Source organism: Pelophylax lessonae (genome assembly GCF_965119305.1).
Source record: "Pelophylax lessonae genome assembly, chromosome: 10".
Classification (NCBI taxonomy): domain Eukaryota; kingdom Metazoa; phylum Chordata; class Amphibia; order Anura; family Ranidae; genus Pelophylax; species Pelophylax lessonae.
In genome coordinates, this window is record NC_138777.1 from 46,322,257 (window position 1) to 46,345,755 (window position 23,499).

Consider the following 23,499-nt stretch of genomic DNA (forward strand, 5'->3'; position numbering starts at 1 on the left):
AAACCCCCCCCCCCCCCCTGCAGTGCCCACACTGATAAGCTTTCCAAGCTCTGATCACAGAGCCAAGAGGATGGGTTTCTGCTCATACTAGAGCTGAGGGAGGTTGCATGCAGGTCACCAGAAGGCAGGTAAATGGGAATATACAGGATCACATTTTCAAACAGGAGGCCAAAATAATAAGCTGTAGAGCTGGCAATTTATTTCTTTTACTAAAAGGGACCTTAACGTAATCCTAAAGGCATGAGGTTTTATTTTTATTTTTTTCTACCTTCCTGCATTCTCTGCAATAATGTAAAAAAGCTTCCATGATCAGCTCCCCTTAAATACTTACCTGTGTCCTCTTTTGATCCAGCGTTGTGCCCATCTGCAGCAACGTTGCTTTCTCTTCCTGTATTCACAGGACACAGAGGCAGCTAAAGAGAATCTTTGGCTCCTGCTGCTGTCAATCAAATCAAGTAAGGAGGGGGCAGCACTAAGGCATGCTGTGTATGTCTGTGGATGCACACAGCCTGGCTCAGGAGTGCACAATCACACAAATGCCCCCACAGCATACAGCTTGCTATGGGGACACTTAAAGAAGAGGGGCAGACAGTGCTGGTGGGGGACCCCAGAAGAAGAGGTAGGTGCTGTGTCTGAGAGTAGCGGTTCTGTGCAGAGGAAGCGGAAAGTGAAGCCAAGCCAAACTGTCTGTCAATGGACCCAGACAGTGCAGATCGGAATGGAGTTCCAATGTGTGCCATAATAGAAAGCGGCTTCATATGGTGGCACAATAAGAAAAGGAGAAGCCAGGAGTTCTGGGAGGGGACACCAGAATAGGAAGATCAGGGCTGCTCTGTGCAATTCCATTACACATAAAAGGGAAGTATAACATGTTTTTTTTTTTTTAACCACTTCTAGAGACTTCTTATCTAGAGACATATCGGTACATCGCTGGATTGCAAGTGTGATATCTTGGTCATCGCTGCAGGCATAATCAAGATATAATTTTTTAGAGCCAGCAATTCCTTTCTATGTAAAAATAATACTAGGGGCTAAGAAGCCACTTGATTACTTTTACAGGCTGTGGGAGGGGGTGGGAACACCTTTACCGAGCCTCTCCCATGTGATCGGGAGCCCGTTAAGGGTGCGACTGGCAACATCCAAATCCTGGGAGAGCAACTGATGTGGTTTCTCCCATGGTTTGACGTCAGAAACCGGAAGCGATGGGGATATTGTCACTTCCAGTTTGGGTTGCATGTAAACAAGCCGTTGCGGCTTTAAAAGCTTCTGATCAATCCGATCTTGATTTGATCACATGCTTTGGAGGGCAGAGGAGACTTCTAGGGTCTAATAAGAGGACCTGCCATGGCTCATGCTATCACAATGGATGTTGTTCATCCCTTCTGTTAGCAATAAAAGAGATTTTAAAAAATGTAAAGACAAAGCGTAATATATTTAAAAAAAAAAAAAATGTAAGCGCCCCTGTCCACCTGTGCAAAGGCTAACACATATATAATTCATGTACACATATGTAAACGATGTTAGCACCACACGTGAGGTATTGCTGTGAAGGTTTTGGCGAGAGCAATAGCACCAGACCTCCTGTGTAAACTGAGATTTTTAGGTACCATAGTTTGGTGCCATTCCACGAGCGTAAGTAATTTTTAAGCGTGACACATTAGGCATCTATTTACTCAGCGTAATATTATCTTTTATATTTTACCAAACAATTGTGTATTATATTGTGTTTTTGTGCATTAAAATAAATTCACAATTTTTTCCCCATAAAACTGCGTTTTAAAAAACCTACTGTGCGACACCCATCATTTCATTCTCTAGGGCCTCTGGTTTAAAAAATATATAACGTTTAGGGGTTCTAAGTCATTTTTGAGCAAAAAAATTTTGAATTTCACATATACATGTGAGAAGTGTCCAAACTGGTCCGATGCTGAAGTGGTTAAAAAAGAAAAACATTTTGGGTTCACAATCATTTTAAACTTCCCTCGACATGCCAAATTTTAAATATGTAGGCTATCGCTGCTGACCTTTTCTTCCCCTCAACATATCTAGAAGCTTCAATACACTTGAGTCAAAGTCCCAAAAATATAAGTATATTAAGAAGAGTTCAGGTTTCTTGGACTTTACAGGTTAAAAATTTTGCCCCAGGTCTGTGACTCCTAAGAACAGAAGCCCAGAAACAGCCTTTTCAAAATGTCAACAATGGCTAAAATTTTATTCATCCATTACAGATTTCTTTTAAAGCCTAAGGGCTCTTTCACACGGTCCGCCTCTGTAGGCGGATCCGTGCTGCTCAGCGGGGATCGATCCGCCGATCCCCGCTGAGCCGGCGGATGACAGCTCCGTCTCTGCTTGCAGTGCGGAGAGGGAAGTGTCACAGCTCCCGCTGCTCTCTATGGGGGATCGGATGAGAGCAGACCGCCTGTCCGCTCTCATCCGATCCGATCCCTGAACGGATGGAAAAATAGGGTTTCCATCCATCCAAATTTCAGGGACAGGATCGGATGCGGATGGCAGCGGATGTCAGCGGAGGTGTCTCCGCTGACACCCGCTGCCTCATAGAGGTGCATGTAGGATCCAATCAGATCCGCCTAAAAAACTGACAGGCGGATCTGATCGGATCGCCTGTGTGAAAGAGCCCAAACTCTCCTGAAACTCTTCAGTTTTTGATTGACACTGTTCAGCAGAATCACCTGATGGCTTCTAGATGTTGGAGCCTCCATAAATCTTGTTTCACTCAAAGTGGTTGTGTCTCTCCGTCCTCTTGTTAAACTTTACAGCAACTACATAAGGTTGACACATCCAGAATAGTGGAGCTAACCTTTAAAAAACTAGGTTAACCACATTACATGGTAGATCGGGACATTCAGCTCTCAAGCCAAACTTCAAGATAGAAGGGCCTCCTGAGCTATTGTAAAAAGTAGTCTAAAAAGGGGAACTGAACTCTGAAACAATGTCCAAAAAAAGAAGGCAGACGGCCAAGTACTACTATTTCCTGTGTGCTCACTAGTTACATTTTTACTCATTGTTGTCCTACATCCTTTGTTCTTCATCATTTCTCTATGTGGAGTGGAGAAGCCATCTTGGTATAGATAGCCTTCTCATGTCAGAGCCTTCTCATGTCAGAGTCTCCAGCAAGAACAGTGGGCCGCACAGCAGGGACATCTCCAAATATCCTTAGACTAGCAGTCAGATGCAGCAGTGACTTGGACTGGCCATAGATGGTTTGAATTTTGTCCAATTCCAGCTAAATTCAGCTACAATTCAAGTGGGTGACCCTGAAAGCACCACCTGGCTCAAAAAAGTTGATTTAAGAATCATCTGAGCTGGGCGAAAAATCGTTAGCCGAACAATGACTGCATCCTATGAGATTCACTATCACTGCACCACTGGATTCAGATAGCTGCAGGTGCTGCGCCTGCTAAATACAATTATTAGCAGTGGAGATGCCTCCATTCACATAATTTAGCATGCATGGGGGGTTTGACTGATATTCTCCTATTCAGCCTACAAGAGAATTTGAACTGTGTTTGGCTAGTTATGCCATTTTGCCTGTAGGTTCCAAAACATTGCACTCATGCGATATGTCTAATGCAAACAAAGGCAAAGGCATGTGCTGGCAATATTTTACTTCTATGGCTAGCCTCAAGCTGGCCATACATGGATGGAAATTCAGCCGGTTCAGTAGGGACTAACCAAATTTCGATCCATGCATGGGCACTTTGGTTGTATACAAGTTGATCAATCTATCATCTGGTATACAACCAGTCTGTCGCTTTTTTCCTGAACAATCAGTGCTGCTGGCTATAGCCGGCAATGCTGATCATTGTATTCTGACCACGGGGAAGGCTTCCCAATGACAGAATACAATAGTACAGCAGGAGGATTCCCCCATACACTTCGAATGTGTGGATAGGGGAATCTGCTCATTTATTTTCGTTCAACCTGCTTGTTAAACAAAAAAAACCTCCATTAGGATTACACTGCAGATGTACAGCTATTAGGGTGTAGGCACAGGAGTGCCCAGGCACCCCCACATTACACAAAATGTATTGATTTTTTTCAAGAGGAATTCAAGACAAGGGGTAATGTTTTAAGGTACTGCTCAGGCATAATTTAAAGTGGTTGTAAAGGATAATACCTTTATGCATTGTTTGCATGAAGGAAAGAACCTTCTGTGTGCCCCCCCCCCCAATACTCCCCCGAATCCCACTCGATCCAGGGATGTGCACAGGAGCCTTGGCTGTCTCAGGTCTCCCTTTCTCTCCTCATTAGTTGAAACAACAGAGGCAGCCATTGGCTCCTACCACTGTCAATCACAGCCAGTGAGCAAATGAGGAGATGGAGTCGAGCCACGGCTCCAGCGGAGCCAAGAGCGCCAGTAAGGGCTCCAGAAGAAAATGTATAATCACTTTAAGTTTAAATCCACTTTAACTTATGGAGGCATAACCTGAGCTGGAAAGTGCTTTCAAGCATCGGTTTGTTTAACATTTTAGTGAGGTGGAGTTCTGTTGCCAGTTTTATCTAAAGAAATTGAATTTTGATGCTTTTTAGATGGTAAGAGATTACACTCACCCAAAGATCTTCCACCCACCTGGCAAGTCACCACCCGTACTCCCTGAACTGGTTTCTTTTTCACAATCTAACTGGCAAGATTTACCTGGCAAGTGATAAAATGCTCCTTTGATTAATGCCCTCTATAGGTTTTGGGTAGTCGGATACTTGTCAGAAAATTATGCTTAGGGCAGGCATTTAAGATACAGTATGTTGGTGCAGGCTGGGTGCTCACAGTTTTGTGACTGGCACAGGTTTTTCTCAGATGTTATTGCTATTCATAGGTGTGCGCAGCCTATTGCATTAGGGTGTGCACCCCAAAGTTTAAATACACATGCATGTGTTTGCCTACATGTACATGGCCCCGGTACATTACTCTCCCTGCTGGCAAAGTGAAATAGAAGTGTGTGGCACTTCTCTTATGGCAGAGCAGGTCCGAGGGAGATCTTTCCCATCTCCTCACTGGCAAACAGAGCGATAATGCTAATGTGCCCTAGGTGATTAGGGTGTGCCCAGGCACACCCGGCACACCCTGTGCGCACGCCTATGTTGCTATTATTATTATAATACAGGATTAATATAAAAGCTTGCGCAGCGCTTTACAATATAAAGTGAGACAGTACAGTTACAATACAAGAGGCATAGACGGGCCCTGTTTATATGAGCTTACAATCTAATACTTGTTATGATCTATGGTTCAGGCCCATGCTTCTCAGCAGCCACGTGCATGGGGACAATAAAGATGTCAGACTCTTGTGATAAATCAGAGGCCCTATTAATATTATAATTGTTATTATAGTCATATTCACACATTAGACAAGACAGAATCACAGATCATTTCACTAATAAACACACAGAGAAAAATGAGCAAGCTTTAAGTATACATCCCATCTGTCTTGTAGTATCCCTTCTGGCCACTGACCAGACAGCTACTTCTTAAGCAGTTAAGAAGATAAATTCTTTGATAAAAAAAAATATGTGTAATAATGGCTTCATAGTAGAGATCAGAAAATCGACTTGGGTGAATAAGGGTTTGACCTGAAATCACACACATTTGCCCAGAGGGGGATTTATCAAGTGAGTTACTGAGACATAAGGATCCCATATAGTACAAAATCACATTAAATGTTCTTTAAGGCTCCATTTAAAGGAACTCCTGCTTTTTTTTTGGGCAACAAGGTTCATGCAATGCAATTTGTTACTATTGCCAAGTGATAAGTCGCACTCCAAACCAGTGTTAATTTTGGCAGCAAATTTCGATTTAGTTTTAGTCATAGTCTTTTAACTAAAATGCCATTTTAGTTTTAGTTGTATTTTAGTCTTTTGACTAAAATGCTGTTTTAGTCATATTTTAGTCATTGGAATTGTTTTAGTTTTAGTTATATATTTTTTGGTCATATTTTAGTCGCCTAAAATCTCTAGTACATTTTAGTCCACTACAAATCAAATGGGTTTAGGTAAATTGTAATGCATTATTTAAACATTTCTCTTGAATTTCCAAACTAATTATATACAGTACTCCTGGTGTAAAAATCTAATAATTAAGGCTCCGTTCACATGTAGGCGTTTTGGGGCGTTTTTGGGGAGTTTTTCTGCTCTAGGATCAGCTCTCAAAACGCCCAACAAGACAAATCCTATTAATTTCAATGGCCCCTGTTCACATCTGAGCGTTTTGACGCTGTGAGCAAAACGCCCAACGCTCAAAAAAGTACAGGAGCTTCTTTTTGGGCAGATTATAGGCGTTTTCCATTGATCTCTATTCAATCTAAAAACGCCTGCACAAAAATCGCGGCAAAAATCGCGGTAAGATCGCGGTAAAAAACGCGGTTAAAACGCGGTAAAAAAACGCGCGAAAACGCTACGCTCAGGTGTGAATGTAGCCTTAAGGTTTGAACACGCACTACAGACACAGATGCCATTGTGATATATAAAGTCTTTATAAATAAAACCAAGTTTCATAAACGAACAAAAATATTGCTTTTTGACAAACAGAAATACAACTTTAAAGTAGAAAAAAACCCAAAACCTGTAAACTCTATTGGCTTTATGTCATTGCACATATTACCTGAATATATTACCGGCATTATATATTAAGAAAAAAATACAGTATAAGAAAAGCCTTTTTAATTGTTACTCTTTTAGCAGCTTAGTAGATGCCCCTTACTTATGCCTATGCGGTAGTGCAATACATTTTCAAACTTTAATGTGCTATTATTACAGGCTCTGGATGGAATTGTGTTGCCGATTTAGAAATGACCAGCAGAGGAGTGTTAATTTTTATGTAAATTTTCGATTTAGTTTTAGTTATAGTCTTTTGACTAAAATGCCAATTTAGTTTTAGTCGTATTTTAGTAATCTAAATTGTGTTAGTTCTAGTCGTATTTTAGTCGATTAAAATAGTGTTAATTTAGTAGACTAAAATGTTTTAGTCAACGAAATTAACACTGCTCCAAAATCGCAAAACTACACCGTGTTTTAGGTGCCACTCAAAATAATGGGACCTGAACCTCCATTTTGAGATAGCGGGCAGAATCGCAGCGATCCAAAAATACCCAGGTGTGAATGGAGCCTAACAGAGGCTTTCAAAAGGTTTTGTGTATGTTTGCAATCACTGACAGCTGACTGATCTAAGATAGACTTATATTACCTATAGTGGAAAGAGTCTTGTAGAAATGCAAGTATGCATATGCTGACAATCCCTGTAGTAGTTGGTGCTACTAGAGTAAATCGCTGCAAGCTTCCAGGTCCTGGGGCATTGTCACAGTTCACAGAATGCCATGTATGATTTAAATGAATAAAGGTGTTTTCTGAATGAAGGGGGTGGAGATCATGAGGTCAACATCCCTCTAATGTTGTGGGTCCTTCGCGTGTTGATGCCATTGCGTTTTACAATAATGTTTAGTTTCATTTTTTGGAATGGCGTGCCTTGAGCTTGTGCAAAATTTTAAAGGTTGCCTTGAATATTAAAAAGTTGGAAAACATTATCATGCATTACTGTGAACAATTAGCAAGCACAGCAAGGGATCTAAACACCAGTATATGTTCTCAGGGGGGATCACTCCATATTTAAGACCAATCTAACCCAGCATCCCCCCATGCTTTACAGCAGGGGTATCCAACCTGTGGCCCACAAGTCGCATGTGGCTCAAGAAGGCTATAAATGAGGCCCAACACAAAATTGTAAACATAATTAAAAATATTAAAATTCTTTGGGAATTTTTTGGTAAAAATGCATTAACAAAGTGCACACATGGGGGAGAAAAATTGTCCCTTTACTGCACTGGAGTTTTATCTTCCCAAATAAAAATATCCCACTCTTCTCAATCACACCTTATTCATGTCATCAGTTTTCAGCAGTACCTATATTTTTGAGCAACTATTTTTAAGGATGACGCTCAAGAAGGGCAAAATCAGAACTAAAATTTCTGATGATCACCTTGAGAGTTCAATGAAAATTGCTACTACATCTACTTTATTGAACCAGATACTGATGCGTAGTTTAGTGTCAAATATCGCACTAGTTTTACATTGCCCTCTTTTACTTTTAAAATACAAAATATTTTTTTAAAAAAATGAAGTTTTATTACTCAGATAGGTACATTATCTATATCAGCAATGGTTAACTTGTGATCTGCCCATTTTTTTCTGCTCATCGGCTCTCCTATTGTTAATGTATTTTATGTGTGGCCCAGGACCATTCCTCTTCTTCCAATGTGGCCCAGGAAGGTCAGAAGGTTGGACACCCCTGACTTACAGACAGGCTGAATAGTGGATATGCATGGCAGAAGAAGAAATATTATTTGGGAACTCTATCGTGAGCAGATGCCTACGTACAGGGCCGGCCCTACCATGGGTCACACTGGGTCCATTGGACCCAGGCAGCACTTTGAGAGGGGCAGCAAATTGAAGCCCAAGAAGATTTTTTATTCCAGCAATTTGATGCACACCGCTGGCACCAGATCAGATGTACAGCTTTCATCCAACTGGCCCAGGTCTGTCCCTTCCATAAGTTTGCAGCACTCCCCCCTCCCCTACCTTTTTTCATAAGATGGGAAGCATGGCAGGTCTGGTCAAAAAGGCGTAACTTTTCAAGTTAGGAAGCGGGCGATTGGTTACTAGACAGCAGGGCAGGCCCAGCAATCAATCACCTGCCTTTCACATGAAAAGTCCCGCCCTTTGTCTGGACCCGCCATGCTTCCCGTCCTGTGAAAATAAGGTATGGGAGGGGGAGTGCTGCGATCTTATGGAAGGGGCAGTCTAAAATTGATGGAGGGGGTCCGTGATGACGGTAGTCTGTGATGGGCGGGGGGGGGGGGTAATCTGTGATGAAGAGTAGACTGATGGGGGGGGAGGATCTGTGATGGAGAGTAGTCTGTGATTGGGGGGGGGGGGGATCTGTGATGGAGAGTAGTCTGTGATTGGGGGGGGGGGTAACTGATGGGATGGCCTGTGAGGAGGGGAATCTGTGATGAAGAGTAGACTGATGGGGGGGGGGATCTGTGATGGAGAGTAGTCTGTGATTGGGGATCTGTGATGGAGAGTAGTCTGTGATGGGGGGGGGGGGATAACTGATGGGATGGCCTGTGAGGAGGGGAATCTGTGATATGGAGTTTGTGGTTTGCAAATGAACAGTGGTATGTCATATCATTTTGCATATAGACAAGGTGCTGTTGCATGTAAATCTGACTTCCTGATAAACTTATTTTTAAAAAATCATGTTAAAAAATAATAATGATTGTGGGGGCCTTTTGGTGGGCGTGATTTTTTTTTTTTTGGGGGGGGGGGGGGGAATGCAGCATTTCTTGGTCCCAGGCAGCACAATGTCTTGATTATCAAGAAATGGTGACCGCACACCGATAGTTGAAATCAAAATGTAGGAATAGTTTTATTCTTCATCACAGTCTTGGGCCAGCCCTGCCTACGTATAGTCTTAGGCCCCTTCCACACTATCCGTCCGTCGGACGGATTCCCTTTTTCTCAGCGGGGGATCGAGCCGCCGATCTCCCGCTGAGCAGGAGGATGACAGCTGTTCTCAGTACTGTGTGCAGAGACACAGCTGTCAGTTCCCCATACATCTCTATGGGGGAAATCGGATGGGAACGGACCGTCGGTCCGTTCTCATCCGATCCCATCCGATCCACTGGACGGATGGAAAATAGGGTTTCCATCCGTCCAGATTTGACGGATCAGATCGGATGTCAGCGGACATGTCTCCGCTGACATCTGATCCCCCATAGAGATGCATGGGGGGACTGTTCAGATCCGCCAAAAAAACGGACAGGCGGATCTGTACGGTCCGCCTGTGTGAAAGGGGCCTTGTGTTTTTAAAATAATAATTAGTCGTATCTGTGAGTGCTTGAAATCGATTTCCTCATTGATGAAATTTGTATTTTCGGTTCACTTACATTTAAACATGTGTGACTAATCTCCCATGTGCCTTCTTAACAAAAATGATGGAGTTTCGAGCAGATTGTGTGTGACTAATTTCCCAACTAATATATATATATATTCTATTACGGTATGTTATATTATATTGCAACAATAGCCACAGGCAAATAAGTCATTCTGGGAGTATGCTCCAAGAATGAACTTCACCTTCTTCAAGTCAGGGACACCCGATACTGTCAGAATGCAGTGGAGCAGCTTTCCGCTATTGTGTCACCTGTACCGCCACAGGAAATGTTTTAAAGGAAAGTCTATCTCTGTGGACTCTCTCTAGGGGTGAAATGTGCACACAGACCAAGAGACAAATCTGTGCACCTCTGTTCTACTGCAGGCCGTACACCAGCAAGTATTTCTGTAAAATAGCGAACACTTGGCCTCTACTTGTAATGAAGGTCAGAAGATGGCAATGTTTTAAAAGGAATATGTGGATGCACCACGTGCAGGCTGTCCCTGACACTGGAGACACGGAGATACTAGATGGCTGGGATAAAAGTTGAGGTCATATGAGGGCCAGCATAAAAATAAAGCTCTCTGCTGCTACGGTCCCTGACACAATGTGAAAGATCAGTGTTCCTCATTTAATGTGAAAGATTAATGTCCCTAGCACAATGTGGAAGATCATTGTTCCTTGTATGATGTGAAGTGGGTTTTGAATGTCCAGATCAATAATACTGGGTCATCAACTTTCCTGTTTCCAGATGAAATAAGCTACACCACAATGTCTGCCAGTTCTGCCCATCTCTACCCCCTTTTCTCTCCATTTCCACAAACGAAAATTTCTGCCAAAATAACATCCCTGTTTATGGCGCCCAAGGCCAATTTTTAGGTCGGAGGGAGGTTTAGTTGGGAAGTAATAGAAAAAGAAATAGAAAGAATAAAACTTGCGCTCAGTGTATGGGAATGCAGCATTCACAAATGTTTCAATATAGGATATAAAAAATTAAATAAAAGAAAAATAAGCGTGTGTGTCCCCTTTAAATGCAATTGTAAAGTGAAACAAACCAAAAAACAAACATGAATAATAAGAGCAAAGCATAAATATATAATGTGCCAAAAATTCCAACAGTTATAACAAAAGTACACCAGTGACTCAAGATTAAGGTGACCAGATTTTAGAAATTAAATATGGGAAAAAATGTTTTTAATGGCAAATGGCACAGGACTACATAATACACAGAGCACTGGGCACAGGACTGCATTATACACAGAGCGCTGGGCACAGGACTGCATACTATACAGAGCACTGGGCACAGGACTGCATACTATACAGAGCACTGGGCACAGGAATACATAATACACAGAGCGCCGGGCACAGGAATACATAATACACAGAGCGCCGGGCACAGGATTGCATCTAACACAGAGCGCTGGGCACAGGATTGCATAATACACAAAGCACTGGGAACAGGACTGCATTATACACAGAGCGCTGGGCACAGGAATACATAATACACAGCGCGCTGGGCACAGGACTGCATAATACACAGAGCGCTGGGCACAGGAATACATAATACACAGAGCACTGGGCACAGGAATACATAATACACAGAGCGCTGGTCACAGGAATACATAATACACAGAGCGCTGGGCACAGGATTGCATAATACACAAAGCACTAGGAACAGGACTGCATTATACACAGAGCGCTGGGCACAGGAATACATAATACACAGAGCGCTGGGCACAGGAATACATAATACACAGCACGCTGGGCACCGGACTGCATAATACACAGAGCGCTGGGCACAGGACTACATAATACACAGAGCGCTGGGCACAGGGGTACATAATGCACAGAGCGCTGAGCACAGGACTATATAACACAAAGCGCTAAACTGTTGAATCCCCAACCAATACATGCATGTCTTTAAATGCAGAGACAAGATAAGGAAATGTCTACCGAGGGGAGGGAGAAGGGAAAACCAATGCATACTCTTAAATAACTCCACTTAGTACTATTTATATCTGCATTTGTGGCACAACATTCCCACAGGTATTTTAGGTATTTTAACTACATTCCTAAATTGTTTATGTGTGTGTTCCCATGCCCGGCTTGTGGAAGAATTAAAATAGAAGATGGTCACTCTTTGGTTTGTTACAGCTGTCAATAATAGAGGTGAGCCAAGACACAGAATGACTACTACTGGCTCCACTGATGTGTAATGAGCAAAATGTGGCTAAGGGTCCATTCACACTAGCGCGACTTGTCAGGCGACTTGGTCGCCTGACAAGGCGCAGTCGGTCGCTCGCCATTGAATAGTTCAGGACCCGTTCTAATAGTCGCTCCGACTTAGAAAAAGGGTCCTGTACTACTTTGGGGCGACCTGGAGGCGACTTGCATTGACTTCAATTATATGAAGTCTGTGCAAGTCGCACCGAGCTTCACAGGTCGCCCCACAAAATCCTGTCGCGCCAGTCTGAATGGGCTGAAAATGTTTGTGGTCTCCTGACCATCACCTCTACTATATGGCCAAAAGTATGTGGATACAATTAAATATTATTTAGTTGATGAGTTTCCAGTGAAATGCTCTGTTAATTAAATCTACTTCATGCCACTACTTATAAATTTTAGACAAATGTGTGCTTCAAAATTTGTGGCAATCCTTTAGGGAAGGCTATTTTCTGTGTCAGAATTTTTGTGCCCCCGTGCACAATGCCAGCTTCATAAAAAATTGGTTTGATGATTTTGTTTGTGGAGGAACTTGAGTGGCTTGCCCAGACAGTTGACCTCAACCCTTCTGAACACCTTTGAGATGAATTGGAACATCAAGTGTGGACCAGATTTTTGCATCCAACATCTGCGCCTGACTGAAATGCTCTTCAGTATAAAGTGGAAAGATAGCACTGGACCTTTACGGTTATCTTACTGGTATTGCTATCTTATAGTATTGATGTTGGTGTAAATGATCTGGCTCCAGGGAAGACAGCTTCTACACTCCAGGGGGTCTTCAGTCTCTTTGGCTTGTAGTGTAATTTAGTGAGAATCTAAATTAAAGCGCCACATCACTGCTAAGTACACACCACTATTTTTTTTTGGTTTAACCCAGTGGGGAACCCCCCCCCATGCCCGAACACTCCAGTCAGTGTCCTCTGCCATTGGCTGAGAATGTTGATCGGGAGCAGTCAGTTGTCCTGGTTTTCGTCAGCTTCTGCTGGACCAGCTGCCATACACATGGGCCACAACTGGTTTATACTGAAGTGGCCGATGTCGCCCGACATTCGGCCTGTGTGTACTAGGCTTAAAGTGGAGTTCCACCCTAAAATTATACTTACCTCCATCTTCTCGCTCCGGGTCACCTGAAAAACAAATGGATAATCGCAATTTTTTATTTTTTTTTTTTACGTACCTCGTTTAGAAGAAAATATACTTACCTTACTTCCTTCTTCCTCCCCTCGGCGGCCACGGCGAGTTGTCACTTCCTGGCATGCAATGATTCCTGGGAGCTGAACGTCATCGCTCCCAGGAATCAATGCGCCTGCACCGGCCCTGACGTCAGTTCAGTTCAGGGATGACGCTGCGGCACCGGAAGTGACGGCGGGCCGGTGCAGTGCATCGTGGGACCAAAGAAGACGGAAGAGGACACAGAAGAGGATCGCGCTGGCTTCAAGCTGCCCACACCTGAGATGGCAGCGCTGGAGAATGCATTTTCAAGGTAAGTATTTCTTCTAAAAGGTAAGTGCAACCCGGGACAGATCAGAGGCTATCCATTGTGGAATGCACTAGCCCTGACTGTCCCGGGGGTATTTTTATTGAAAAAAACGTTCACTGGGTGGAACTCCGCTTTAAGAGGTCTAGATACAACTTTATGCCAAAGCCAAACAAGTTGCTGACAAGAAATGTGCTTGTATTTCACAGTGGAAATAATACCATTGTAGGTCCAAGCCTTGATGAAGGAGGTGCTTGGACCCCTGAAACAGTTTTGCTACTTTGTTAGATTGTACCCTTGACTTTTACTGGAATAAAGTTATATATGGACCTCTTATCAGTGGTGTGGCACTTCCATTTCAATTCTCGTAAAATTCTCTTTTCACAGAATGGGCCAAATTACTATACACACTCCAGAATCTTTTGGAAATACTTTCTTGAAGAGTTGTGGATGTTATAGATCCAAAGTAGAGCCAAATCCATAATAATCTCCATGGTTTTGAAAAAGAATGTCCAAAAAGCACATATAGGTGTAATAGTCAGGTGTTCGCACAATTCTTTGTGAGTCACTGACCCAGAACAAGTTGGCAGCTGGGAAGGTAAAACATCTGATCTAGAAACATAAAGTAGAAGCTATAAAATCTGTTTAGCAGCCATCTGCTAGCATTAGAATCTAACATTTTTAAGACGAAGAGCAATGGTAGTCCATATGCTTCTGCCAGCTTAGGATTCCTTTAAAAAGGATGAAAAGTTTACATTTTAACTTGTAACTACAGGTAAAGAATAGCCGTTTACCAATGCTTTAAAGTAGGGCAGGCATTAACAATAGAAATTCTACATGCCGAAACCATAGAAACCACTTGCCGACCGCCGCACGACTATTTACTGCGGCGGTCAGCCCCTCACAGGCAAAGCGACGTAGGACTACGTCGCTAGCCTGTGAGGCTTCTAGGGAGCGAGCGTGCGCCGCCGGAGGCACGTTCCCGCGCGGTCACGGACCCCCCCCCGCGTGTGCCCGGCGGACCCAATGTCTGCCGGGCACTCGCAATCGTCTGTTACACCGGAAGAAAGGCAGGCGGCTGATGTAAACAAAGCTGCCTGCCATTCTTCCCTGTGTAAGAATGGAGATCAGACGGTTCTACTATGTAGGACCGTTGATCTCTGTTCTTACACTAGTAGCCATGTCCAATCACAGTTAGAAGCACGCCCCTAGGGACACACTTAACCCCTCCCTCTCCAATACAGTTAACTCCTTCACTGCCATTGTCATTTTTACAGTAACAGTGCATATGTATAGCACTGATTACTGCAGTAATGTCACTGGTAACCCCAAAAGTGTCAAAAATGTCAGTCAAGGGTCCGATCTGTCCGCCGCAATGTCGCAGCCCCGCAAAACAAAATCGCAGATCGCCGCCATTACTCAAAAAAAACAACAAAAATGACAAAAATCTTTCCCTTTGTTAGTAAACGCGATAACTTTTGCGCAAACCAATCAAAATTCGCTTTTTGCGATTTTTTTTACCAAACATATGTAGCATAAAACAAATTGGCCGAAAATGTTAAAAAATTTTGATTTTTACTTTTTTTGGGGGAATTTCATATAAAAAAAATGTGAAAAATATTGTTATTATTGCAAAATTTACGCTCTTTTTTTGTTTATGGCGCATGATCAAAAAAATCGCACAGGTGATCAAATACCACCAAAAGAAAGCTCTGATTGTGGGAAAAAAAGGACGTCAATTTCGTTTAGGTAAATCGTCGCACGGCCGCGCAATTGTCCGTTAAAGTCACGCAGTGCCGAATCGCAAAATAGGCCCTGGTCAGGAAGGGGGTAAAATCTTCCGGGGCTTAAGTGGTTAAAGAGATCAGCTGATTTACACACAACCATCCCAGCTTTAGAAAAAAAAGACAAAATCACTAATGGTTTTTATTTTAGAAAACGAAAAAGCTCCGCCATCAGAAGCTTTAGAAAATGTTTTGATTTTAAAAGTTCTTTTTTAAACGTGCATTCTCAAAGCCGTCTCTCTAATGGGTGATATGTGGTGTCACCTGTCCACATGGTAATGGATGGTTAAAGGAGATTGTCACATTGAGAAAGCAGTGTCAATCTAATTAACCTCATAATTAGTAAGTGGTTACAACGTAAACCAAGCGTGAAAACAGAACCTGTTCTTTGTCAGTTTCCTGAATGCGTCCATCTAAGCAGTAATGAGAATTGGAGAAGAAAACGGAGTAAGCACATCGCGAGACACAATGAAGAAGGGTACTACTTGGAAATTAGGTAATATACAATATTAATAATTCTGTATGATACTATATTATCTGTGCTACAGACAGTTATTGTTAATAGTGATGGCAATAAAGTCATTGTTCAAACCCTTGTCAGTTTTTTCTTTTGGATGGTGAAGAGCACTCCCGTACTTCCTGTCCTATATACACAATACAAAGTGAATGGAAAGCTCTCCAAAATGTCACTGGAAAAAAATGCCCCAGTTGGACGATTTGTTGTATTCCTGTTCTAGTTAAAGTGATTGTAAACTCTGATTGTGGCCTCAGGTGATACACTAGATTAAACAAATCCTCCTACATAAGTTGTACCTGTGTTCTCTTCTCTACTCTACATCTATTCAAAGTCCAGAATTAATAAACCTTGTTTGAGCTGTCAGAAAAAAAGGGGCAGAGAGCTGGATTTATATTCTGCAGAGCTCAGTGAGGAGAGTTCCGAGAGCTGATTGGAGGGAAGAGACACAGCTTCTTTCACACACCACACAGAAACAGAGCTGAGGCTGTCAATCAGCTGGAGGTTCCTTCCCTGTCACCTTTTTTCTCTTAGTGTCAAAAAAATATCAGAGGAATGAAGCAGCAGACAGAAATGACACTTCCTGCTCTTAATTAAGACAAGTACACACTATAGAAGGATGTGCTTTGTACATATTTCATGTCTGAGGTTTGCAACCACTTTAAAATCTCCTCAGCAGCAACACAGCAAGCAATAACCACTCCCCAACCTATTCAAAACAGCTGACAGACCTCACGTGGAAGAGGGATCTAATTTAAGGGGTGTGATGTTAAGTGTAGATGGCTCTTGATACACGGCTGTATGCAATGTGCACTGAATATTATGGACATCGGCACCAATGTCGACATATTTTCAGGAGACTAGCTGGAGGAGAGTTGCCCGTAGGCCTGGCACAGTGACCAATTTCCAAAGACAGCCGCAACCGCACAAATGCACGCACACGTATTACAATAGCACGTTCACCGTGGCAAATACGTGTGTGTGCTGGCACACGCAATGCTTGTCAGATCCTGGCACCCTCTGGCCTTTAAAAGACTGCAGCACATGGTTATTGCTGACTGGTCTTCAGCTTCCTGTTTCCTGTGTGTGCGAGTTTATGCTTCTGATCACCTGTTGTTGACCCAGCCTGCCCTTGGATATCTCTTATCTCTTCCTCATCTCTGACCTCGGATTGCCCACGGATCTGCTCTTGTCTCCTGTCCTGTGAATGACTTTGGCTTGCCTGACTATGTCCCTGTTCTTCTGTCTGCTGACCACTGGCTTACTGACCTTGGCATCCATCCCTGACTTCCTGCTTCACCCTGTCTGCTGTGATCCGCCCTGGTGCCTACCTGCAGTACTCAGCCTGCTGTACCTACCCGCAGTACTTACCTATTTGCTGTATCCAGCTTACTGCATCTTCCAATGCAACCTGTTTCCTGCTGTGTGCAGTCTGCACCATCATCCGCTCCACTGGGTCCTACTGCTCACCTCATGCAATCCCTGCTTCTCTGGGCTTTGTGTTCCCTTTTTCCACCTTCACGGCAGGGCCGTCTCACCGTATGGGCATGCTGGGCAGTTCCTGGGGGGCCCAACTTGCCCAGGGGGCCCCATCTGCCCAGCGACCCACCCAGCCAAGCATTATTTAGTCCCGACTCCCGTGTGCATTCCGCTGCCCAAATTAGCTTCTGTCAGGCCACTTGGGCCGTGGAGGGGGAACAACAGCGGGAATGCCTATTCCGCCTCCACGGAAACAGGCACACACAGGGAAGTCGAGAATGACACCCGAACGTGTGTGTGTGTTCACCAGGCCCAGCCGCCGAACTTGGAAGCCATCATTAGCCTGGTACTGCTGTGAGGCTAATCGGGACATGGAGAGGTGCCCACAGCAGCAGGAGTGCCTGCCTGCTTCCAAGGTCCGCTGGTACACAGGCACACACCAGGACAGCCGCAGCACAAGCTGCACACTTCTGTAGAAGCCTAAAGTGGAAGCCAGGATGGCAGAAAGGAAAGAAAGACAGAAAGGGTAAGTACTAACTTTTTTTATGTGCAGAAATTAATATTGTCTTTGTATGTTCAGAAAGCCAAAACATCTGCATGTCACTTTCATTTTGTATATAATTGATACCCAAATTAATAAGGATATCAGTACATTTTTTTTCTCGTGGGTGATTGTGTAGGCAGGGGGCACTGCATTGCCTGAGGGCCTATAATGCTCTTAACCACTTACCGCATACTGACGTACCCATACGTCGGCAGACTTTGCGGGGTTATACCGGGATGATGCCTCTAGCTAGAGGCATCATCCCGGTACCGTGGTTTGAAGCTCGGGAGCCGCTCGATCGTTACCCGGGTGAGCGGGAGGGGACGTCCCCCCCCCTCCCGCCGCCTTCCGTGGCTTTGCTCGGGGCTCCCGTCCCACCGGGAGCCCCGAGCACCCAGCCGGCACGTCCGCCGGCTGGATGGAGTCCCGATGAATGCCGGAAACATCGGGTCTCCGATGATGTAACCCGCAGGCGGCGTCCATGACGTCACTTCCAGGTTACTGTGCTGCAAAAGGCGACAAATTTAAAAAACGGCTGTATGCAAAAACGCTGTTTTCGGCGTTTTGCATACATGGAAGTGTAGTGGAGGGGTCCATAAAGAGTACCTGTCACTACATATTTGTGTCACAAGGGATGTTTACATTGCTTGTGACAGCAATAAAAGTGATCAGATTTTTTTTTTTTTTTTTAAAAACTGTAATTAAGTTAAAAAAAAAGAAAAAATAAATAGGAAAAAAAAAATTTAGCCGCCCCCGTCATCATTAGCTCGCGCAAAAAAAAAAACGTATACGCAAGTCGAGCCGCGAATGAAATCACTGTTCAAACCACACATGTGAGGTATTGCCGCGATCGCCAGAGAGTGGGCAATAATTAAAAAAAAAGAGCTACACTCTAACTCTAAACTGGTAACCGTTAAATAAATTTAAAGCGTCGCCGATTGAGATCTCTATTGACCGTAGTTTGTCGCCATCCCACGGGGGGGGGGGGGCGCAATTTTAAACCGTAACATGTTGGGTATCTATTTACTCGGCGTGACATCATCTTTCACAATATACAAAAAAATGGGCTAACTTTACTGTTTAGTATTTTTTAAATGCAGTGAAATGTGATTTTTTCAAATGTTTTCCCAAAAAATGGCGTTTTAAAGACCGCTGCGCAAATACCGCGTGACAAAAAATTTTGCAATGACTGACATTTTATTCTCCAGAGTCTTTGCTAAAAAATATATATAATGTTTGGGGGTTCTAAGTAGTTTTCTAGGAAAAAATACTGGTTTTAACTTGTAAACAAAAAGTGTCCGAAATAGGGCTGGGGCTTAAGTGGTTAAGATGGCACTGCTTCAGGGACACTGAGCACTCAGCCACAAGTAGAGCCCTCTCAGCATTTCGGCTTCAGGACCAGGTACGTGACACATATCTGTAAGAATAGACAGCATGGATCGCCGAATCTATTCCAGATTGGACACCATCTGTAGAAATGTAAACTCAATTCTGCATGGATTTGTATGTGCACAGGTAGCTTTGGGACTATGGGCTGCATACTACCTCCAAGACAACCTCATTATGTTCCATTCCACCTCCAGTATTCTGAATACAGATTGCATCATCAAACTGGGGCACACAGCAAATAAGGAAAACTACTAGCTAACAGGAGGTCACATATCCACCCAACCATAACAGCGCCTGTTATGGTTGGCATGTGATATGTAGTAAAAAGCACGTTAGCCGATACTATAAATACTAATAAAAAGCAGTTTATCTTCCAGCCAAATCCTTAAGACAAGTCTATGTCAATTTCCTTTTTAATCAGAATCCATTATAGTTGTCATCAATGTCAGAGGTCTGTCCAAAGTTTTAAAAAGATCAACCACTTCAGCTTCCTCCCAAGTTCAGGAGCAAATGCAGAACAAAGGGTCCTTTTTTTCTTTTTGGTGTAACGTGTAAACTGCAGATTGTTAAATGTTTCCAATGCCCTCAAGGTGAAGGCATATAAATGGGAACATCAAACAAGTGACCTGGAATCCTGCCGTCACAGAGATGGGCTCCGGAGAAGGGGGAGCAGGCCCTACAGGGCATACGGAAGCTTGGTTTCAAATGCTGAGCACAGAGATGAGAGACAAAATAGAGATGCCAACAGTAACTTGGTAGCTGCAGTTGGCAAAAGGTGCCAAACGATGAAATGAGACATGTTGAATACAATACGTTAGGTGGAGAGTAATCGTGTGATGAGAGACAGATGAATACAGTACAAGCTCCAATGGAATTATATAGAAATAATAGATCTGCTCTGTCCAGAGCAGCCAATTATAAACCTGTATGTTAAGTGAGTAATTAAGCTGCTGTGGACATTTGCCAGGCTACTCTAGCTAAAGTTTTCTTTCTCAGTTTCCAAGGGGAATCTTTATTACATTGACATTCATGAACAGTTCTTCCATCTCAGAGCCAACACTGCCATTTTATTTTTGATGTTGTGGGACTAAAACTTCTACTAGCTTCCGATGTCTCTGAACTACTCCAGTGACAAGATGTCCTCATCAGAACTACCTAGCACTGCCTCCTACTGCAGCCATTGCGGAACCTAAGTAAAAAGTGTTTCTTAACCTTCTGCATTCTCTGTAATAAAACTCTCCCCAACAGAGCGATTAAACCTCTTTAAGGTGTATGTCTTGGGGAAAAAAGTAAACCATTCAGTGTATGTCTTTGCAATACATGCACATTACCACAAGTTTTGTTCCTTTAAAAATGCTGCTGCTACAAAAAAAACGTTGATCCAGCCAGAAATTCAGGAGCTCTCCGCTTCCTGTAGTGAGCTAATCACATGACCTATGCTGCAATGAAATACCAAGCAGTGTTGTCAGCCATGCCTGTGTTCTGTCAGATTAGCACGGAAGTGACGTTTTGTCAGCTGACTTACCAAAAATACTTACTGCGCCCCCCCCCCCCACTTATGATGCTAAATGGGAACAGGATCTGGGGTCCTCCTTAGATATTGAGGCCTGGGCTAAGATCTGGCAAGTGACAAAAGGGGCCTCACAAAATATAGTTGCCTTGGAAACCAATTACAAAGTGCTGATGCGGTGGTACTTGGTACCCTCACGTATTGCAAAATTCCTACCCTCCCACTCTTCCACTTGCTTCCGAGGCTGCCTGAATGCGGGCACATACATGCACATCTGGTGGACTTGCCCACTAGTAAAAAACTTCTGGCAAGCTGTCTTCCAAATCCTCTCTACCTTGATGGCTGAATCAATCGCACCTGACCCCCTCTTTGCGTTACTCAATGTGAAGCCGGACACTGTATCTAACTCTAAGCACAAACTATTCCTCCAAGTCACCACGGCAGCCAAACAAACCATTGCAAGAGCATGGAAGTCCCCGCACCTCTCCTTGCCTGAGGTCAAGCAGCGTGTCACCACAGCCATGATTCACGCCAAAATGGAGGCGGTTCTAATAGATACAATAGATAAGTACAGTAGACTTTGGCAACCTTGGGTTGACAATTTTCTTCCATCCAATTTTGACACCTCCCTCCTACTGCCCTGATATTAACCTGAGGCGTACTGGCTACTACTCCCTGTTCATTGCCCCCCCCCCCCCCCCGGCGACCCTCCCTTCTCCCCCCCCCTTTTTTTCCTTGTCCGCCTCCCTACGTGAATTGTTCTGGCACCAACAACACACCTGTTTGAGCCTGTCAAGAACTACAGAGTGCACCCCGCAGGCTCCCTGGTTTGGCCTGCTTTTCCTGGTTTTACTTATTTTATCCTCTGTTTCCCCCCGTCTAGTTGCATTACCATGTGGATTATCACACACATTTATCCCTTCTCACGTACTACCGAGCTACTGGGCTTTGTTCACCCTTGCTTCGCCTGCCACAGCCCCCCTGGTTGCCTCTTATCTACTTACTCCTAAGTTTGACCCATGGTTATTGTAGCCATTATTTTGTTAGCGCATCTGGCTTGTACTTATCCTGTCACTCTGTTTACCAATTGTTGTTACCTGTTCACTTTTTTCTCCAATAAAATGTTTGAACCAGAAAAAAAATACTTACTGCGCATGTGTTCCACCGCTAGCAGGTTTGCTAATCTGACAGAACACCTGCAGTCAGAAGGTGGCAGCAGAAATCTTGTTACACCCAGCCAAGTCTTGAATTTCAGACTCATTATAGCAATAAAGTGAGTTTGCTAATCTGACAAAACACAGGCTTGCTGCGACCGAGTGAGGGTGTCTAAAAATGTCAGTCGGCGCCTTAGGACTATAAGTTTCAAGTGCGGGGTGTACCAAGATGGCCGTCGGCACCTCCTGACTGCAGGCTTTCAAAATTAAACATCAAAACAGTCTCGTGGGTTTAAAAATACTATATATAAGCTGAATTTATTGCTATAAAGGAGTCTGAAGTTCAAGAAAGACTTGGCTCAGTGTAAAAAGATGTCCTCTGCCACCTTCGGACTGCAAGTGTTCTGTCAGATTAGAAAACTTGCTAGCGGTGGAACGCATGCACAGTAAGTATTTTGGCAAGTCAGCTGATGGAACCTCACTTTGGCTGATTTGATAGCGTTGCAAATCTGACAGAACACCTAAAATGTTGCCAGCCATGCCTGCAGCTATACCCAGCTGACATCCATTGGCATAGCAAAATCATGGTGTGTCTGCTGGCTATGCTGCCCTTGCAACACTCCAGAAGAGACAGCAAATCCAAAAATGATGACACAAATCCATAGTTTTATAGGTACCTGAAAAGTTTTTAAAAATATGTAATCATTTCAAGCCTGTATGACAATTTCTCGCCTCTGAAACTCCAGATGCTGACCAAGGATAGACTAACATAGAGCCAGAAACTAAACAGGAAAGCAGGAAGTCCCACACCAACGGATGTCAGATCACATTGAACTTTATTAAAGCTGGACAAAGTACACTGCAGCCCTGCCCCTCTCTAATATTTCACCCATCATGGGCTTGATTACAGAAATGTGATCAAGCCTGTGTTGGGTGAAACATCAGAGAGGGGCGGGCATAAGTTGGATGTGCAATGTGCTTTGTCCAGCTTTAATAAAGTTACATGAAAAGTAGCTTTCATTTTCCTCATCTCAATTGGTCCTGAGGGCTGAAGAAGAGAAAATTGAGCCATGTATGTCAGGCAGTAGTACACTAAACCATAGGCATTCCTGCAATCATTTTGGAGAAATAAACACAAAACCAAGATGACCTGATAAATTAATGTTCAATAAAATAATTTTATCGGTCAATGTCTTGGAAACCAGATTAATACATTTATCAATAAAAGTGGAAATACTTACTAGTCAGCGAAAAACCTGGCAACGTCACTGTGCTCAGTGTCATCCTTGTGCTCTATAAGTTGGGTGAGGGCATCTTCCATGTATGTCAAGACATGCCTCTGTGCTGTAAGATAGAAAGAATATTATTACTAACCTTATGCCCTACCACAGCCTTAGGCTACTCAGAGACTGGAGGTGCTCTGGACAGCAAGAGAACAATATGGAGAACCAGACCTTGACAGCAAAATAAAGGAAAGGTAAA

General features: G+C 43.5%; 1 protein-coding gene across 2 annotated transcripts in view; it reads right to left on the reverse strand.

The window, feature by feature from the left end:
• Window positions 1-23,499, reverse strand: part of CSTPP1 (centriolar satellite-associated tubulin polyglutamylase complex regulator 1) — a 244,201-nt gene that overhangs the window by 129,238 nt on the left and 91,464 nt on the right. For both annotated transcript variants that reach the window (XM_082271144.1, XM_082271145.1), the window contains exon 2: window positions 23,259-23,361. In XM_082271144.1, coding sequence (XP_082127270.1) covers window positions 23,259-23,361 — 103 coding nt within the window. The remainder of the gene's footprint in view (window positions 1-23,258; window positions 23,362-23,499) is intronic.